General features: G+C 45.6%; 1 protein-coding gene across 1 annotated transcript in view; it reads left to right on the top strand.

Annotated features, from left to right (window-relative positions):
* entpd6 (ectonucleoside triphosphate diphosphohydrolase 6) overlaps positions 1–4,305 on the top strand; it is a 25,365-nt gene extending 21,060 nt beyond the window's left edge. Inside the window, exons 9-13 of the mRNA XM_008298313.1 lie at positions 279–377; positions 454–594; positions 854–910; positions 2,081–2,193; positions 2,327–4,305. Of these exons, the coding sequence (XP_008296535.1) occupies positions 279–377; positions 454–594; positions 854–910; positions 2,081–2,193; positions 2,327–2,410 (494 nt within the window). The 3' untranslated portion in view covers positions 2,411–4,305. The remainder of the gene's footprint in view (positions 1–278; positions 378–453; positions 595–853; positions 911–2,080; positions 2,194–2,326) is intronic.
* Positions 4,306–4,690: the final 385 nt, after the last annotated feature.

Here is a 4,690-nt window from a genome sequence, read left to right on the forward strand (position 1 = left end):
ATGGAGACCTAGCTCCACAGCATCAGTTACCATGGAGACCTGGCAGGTAAAAAGAGAGCCACCTTGATGACGCTGAGAACTCTGACTTCAGGCCCAGCATATCTGGCTAACCCCCTGATGTGGCTGGGCGGTACCGCCCTCTGCTCTTGGCCGAGATCTGTTTTAATCTTGACATGAGCGTCTTTCTGTAAGTTGCTGCAGAAGTCCGATTAAATCGGGGTTCAGAGTTGAAGGGAGCAGTAACAGAACCTTGTGTGTCTCTGGTGTGTGTGCAGTAGGGGGCAGCACTGAGCTGGTCAGTCCTTGTCTTCCTCCTGAGTTCTCCGGCAGCTGGGAGCACGCTGACATCATCTACACTGTGAGGGGACAGAAAGCAGGTAAAGCGACGTGATTGGCCGGCTGTCCCCCTTCATGCAGCTGGAGCAGGTAGGAACCTTTGTGCTTGTGTTTCAGGGGAGCCAGTTTACCAGGCGTGCCTCACCAAAGTGGAGAAGGTTCTGTACAGGAAGGTGATGAAGGCGTCGGAGGTGACGGACACGGACTTCTACGCGTTCTCGTATTACTACGACCGAGCCGTGGACCTCGCCGCCATCGGTAGGAAGCTGCTGCTCTTCGTGACCTCTGATTGGCTGCATGTGGTTCAGTCGCAGCTTTTCTACTTCATCTGATTATTTTTGTTTTATGACAGTTTTTCTCGTTCAATCGTTTTATTTTTCTGCTGTTTGTTTTGTAGCTTTTGTTTATTGATTGGATTCTATTTTTATCTTTTAATGTTTCAACACTGAAGCGTTTTTATTGGTTCCAGTCGTTGAGCTCATCCGTTAACGACACCTGGTTCTGGGTTGTTCTGCAGATGAGCAGCAGGGAGGAACCATCACCGTGTCCACGTACATCGACGCCGCCAAAAGAGGTGAGACGGCGCCCCCTGGCTGCAGAGCTCCGACTCTACCCACTGTTGTTGTTTTTGTAGTTATTTTTTGGCCTTTGTGCCTTTATTGGAGAGTGGATGGAGGACGGGTGAGAGAGGGCCATGAGCGGGACCAGAACCCATGACCTCCCCATCGGGACCGGAGGCCTGGACGTGGGACGCCGGCTCAACCCGCCCCGCTGTTGTTATTGTGACAAGAGTCAAAGAAGCTGAACTTTGATAGTGAACAGAGCAGCAGAGTCCAGCTGAGAACAGAACCCGTCCTCACACTGTGGCGATGAAACCCAGACCGGAACAGATCAGCTCCAGAAACAGAACCAGGAGTCTAGAGAAAAGATGAAACTAAACGTCTCTGAACTCTGAGCCGCTTCTGGTCCATGTTTCTGTGCAACATCAAGTCCTGCAGCTCCGTGGAACCAGAACCACATGAAGAAGGAGAGAGAAGTTGGACGTCTTCTGTCAGCCGGACTCAGAACCACGGAGACCAGAGAGAAAAGAAAAAGCTGAATGTCTTTTGTTATGTTTGTATGATAGAAGGTAAACTTCTGGACCCAGCATGTTCCCCAGATGTTGGACCCTGGACCCGCTGTCTCCACAGAGGCGTAGCTGGTTCTGGTCTCCTGCTGGAGGTGCCGAGGAGCTCAGTCTTCTGTTTCACTGAATGCTGTCAGAACAAAAGCCTAATTTTTGTCTATTTTTTCTCTGAAAGTTTCAAACTTTGGGCTCAGCTTTGGTTCGTTGCTGTGATGAAACCGTCCGTCACAGATGAGGCGTTCAAACACTGTCGGAAAGTTCACAATCCAACTGTTCCGTTTTTATACTTTCTGGCTGAATATGTGATTTTATTCACAGACAACATTTACAAACCTGCATTAATCGTGTAAGATGTGAAGTTGCAGTTTAACATTTTTAGTAAATATTTGATGAGATCTTATTTTGTATGTTAGCAGAAGACAGCCATGCTAAGCTAGTTAGCTGCTAGCATCACTGTGCTGCTTTATTCAGTGAAGTTTGTTCTATCGATGATGTTGGAAAGTTTCCTCCTGATTTCAGGGTTTAAAGTAAGTCTGGAGCTAATGTTGGTACCAGCAGGGTTTTGGACTGAACCGGGCCTTTTGTTAACCGGTGCTGGATGTGGTGTTTGTTCTGCAGTGTGCAGCGGTTCTTCCGTCAGTCCTCTGCAGAGTCCATTCCTCTGTCTGGACCTGGTCTACATCTCAGTGCTGCTGCAGGAGCTCGGATTCCCCCCCAGCAAGCAGTTCAAGGTGAGCAGCACCAGAACCTGGACCAGCAGAGGTTCAGCGAGTCATCACTTTGATTATCGATCAGTCTTATTGATGACTTCTTTGGTTGCCTGTGGGTTGTGGTGGTTCTGACCGTCCTGTGTGTGTGTGACAGCTGGCCAGAACCATCAACCAGGTGGAGACCAGCTGGGCTTTAGGAGCCACGTTCCACTACATGGAGTCCCTGAAGAACCTCTGAGACTGTATAAGCTGCACAGAACCAGAGAGGACAGGATGTTCTTCTGGACCACGTGACCTCATGGAAACACTCCACAAACACACTGACACTCTGCTGCTGGCTCTTCAGTAACACGTCATTTCTCCACCTGGTTCCCTTAAACTTGGTACTAAATCAGTGTTTGTATGCAGTTTGTTCATAGTTTGTACTGATGATGAATGTTGGTGCCAAAACTCATGTTACTGTCTCCGGTTTTCTCCTCGCAGCCCAGACTGGCTGCAAAATATCAGTGTTCAGAAAACAGCTCATCCAGACCACAGCTCGGTCAGTGAGTCCCAGATAGAAGCTAACTAGTCAGCTAAAGTCCCAGACAGAAGCTAACTATTAGGCTAAAGTCCCAGACAGAAGCTAACTATTNGGCTAAAGTCCCAGACAGAAGCTAACTATTAGGCTAAAGTCCCAGACAGAAGCTAACTATTAGGCTAAAGTCCCAGACAGAAGCTTCTGTCTGGGACTTTAGCCTAAATAGTTTAGCCAAATAGTTACAACTATTTGGCTAAAGGCACATACAGAAGCTATCTAGTCGGCTAAAGTCCCAGACAGAAGCTAACTATTTGGCTAAAGTCCCAGATAGAAGCTAGCTATTCGGCTAAAGTCCCAGGTAGAAGCTAACTAGTGGGCTAAAGTCCCAGACAGAAGCTAACTAGTGGGCTAAAGTCCCAGACAGAAGCTAGCTAGTGGGCTAAAGTCCCAGACAGAAGCTAACTATTAGGCTAAAGTCCCAGACAGAAGCTAGCTATTCGGCTAAAGTCCCAGACAGAAGCTAACTATTTGGNCTAAAGTCCCAGACAGAAGCTAACTATTAGGCTAAAGTCCCAGACAGAAGCTAGCTATTCGGCTAAAGTCCCAGACAGAAGCTAACTATTTGGCTAAAGTCCCAGACAGAAGCTAACTATTAGGCTAAAGTCCCAGACAGAAGCTAGCTATTCGGCCAAAAGTCCCAGATAGAAGCTAACTAGTGGGCTAAAGTCCCAGACAGAAGGTAACTACGCAGCTGAAGTCACAGATTGATGCTGACTACGCAGCTAACAACCTCGCTAAAGTCAGAAGCTACACCGTCATCAGGAGCAGTAACTACAGAAAGAGTGAAAAAGAGAGAGAATTTAGCAAACCTGCAGTGATTATATATTTGTGTAACTTTATGGGATGATTATGAGTTTGGTAAAAATAGAATTTGTATGTTTGGACCTTCTTAAAGATGACGTCTATGCTAGACTAGTTAGCTCTTAGCACCACTGTGTTGTTTCTCTCCACTGTGATCAGATTTAGATGTGCTTCGTCTGTTTCAGCTTCAGCACATTCTGATTCTGGGACTTTAACATGTACAAAAGTAATTGTTCTGTTCCCAAAACATCTGTTAGCTTCACAGATGGCTACTAGCTCTTGCTAGTTAGCGTTAGCTGAGACTAGTCCTCCTGTTTCTGGATGAGCTGCTGATACGTTCAGGATACATTCACGTTAATTTGCATCCAACGTTTCTGAACAGAATATAAATGAGTGAATATTTCTGCTCTAAGTGAAACCAGTGACCTCTGAACTGGATCTTTTCTGTTGAATCGACAGCGACTCGGATTGTTTTCTACTCTGAAGGATGGTGTTACGGTTGCTATGGGGACGCTTTGTGCCAAATCTATAAACCAGTTGGTTCACATCATTTCCCACAAACTGTCCGGATCCGTTCTGAACCATCAGCTGCTGTTCAGCTGAAACTACTCGAGGTTTGATAAAGAACCGAATTTTGAGGAAAGTTTTGAGGGAATCGACTGTAAATTAAAGTTTTCTAACCTCTGCAATAAACACGTGAATGTTTCTGAGCTGCTGAAGGTCAAATAAAGACGATTTTTATCAGTGACTAATTACTGAACTTCCTCAGGTTGAGAAGATCCAAATCATTTCCTGTTCTTTACTTTATTTGAACATTTAACTTTGGACAAATCACGATTTCAAAAGAAATCTAGAGATTAAACTTTTAAACTTTAACACACAAACTTGTACGAATAAATTAATTATTTGATCACAAAAGCTTCACCTGCAAAGTTTATGTTTTAGAAAAATGAGTTTCAGAAACAGAAAAACGTCTCAAGCAGCAGAAAGGAACCTGTTATTGATGTAAACATTGAAAGGATGTAAACAAGTAAACAAACACGTGTCAGGTGACAAAGTGACATCACAGGAAACAAAGTGACCTCATCAACCCTCTGACAGCAGAACAGGTTGACGGAGGGGGCGGGGCTTCCACTG

Source organism: Stegastes partitus, unplaced genomic scaffold (assembly GCF_000690725.1).
Source record: "Stegastes partitus isolate 25-593 unplaced genomic scaffold, Stegastes_partitus-1.0.2 Scaffold1304, whole genome shotgun sequence".
Classification (NCBI taxonomy): domain Eukaryota; kingdom Metazoa; phylum Chordata; class Actinopteri; family Pomacentridae; genus Stegastes; species Stegastes partitus.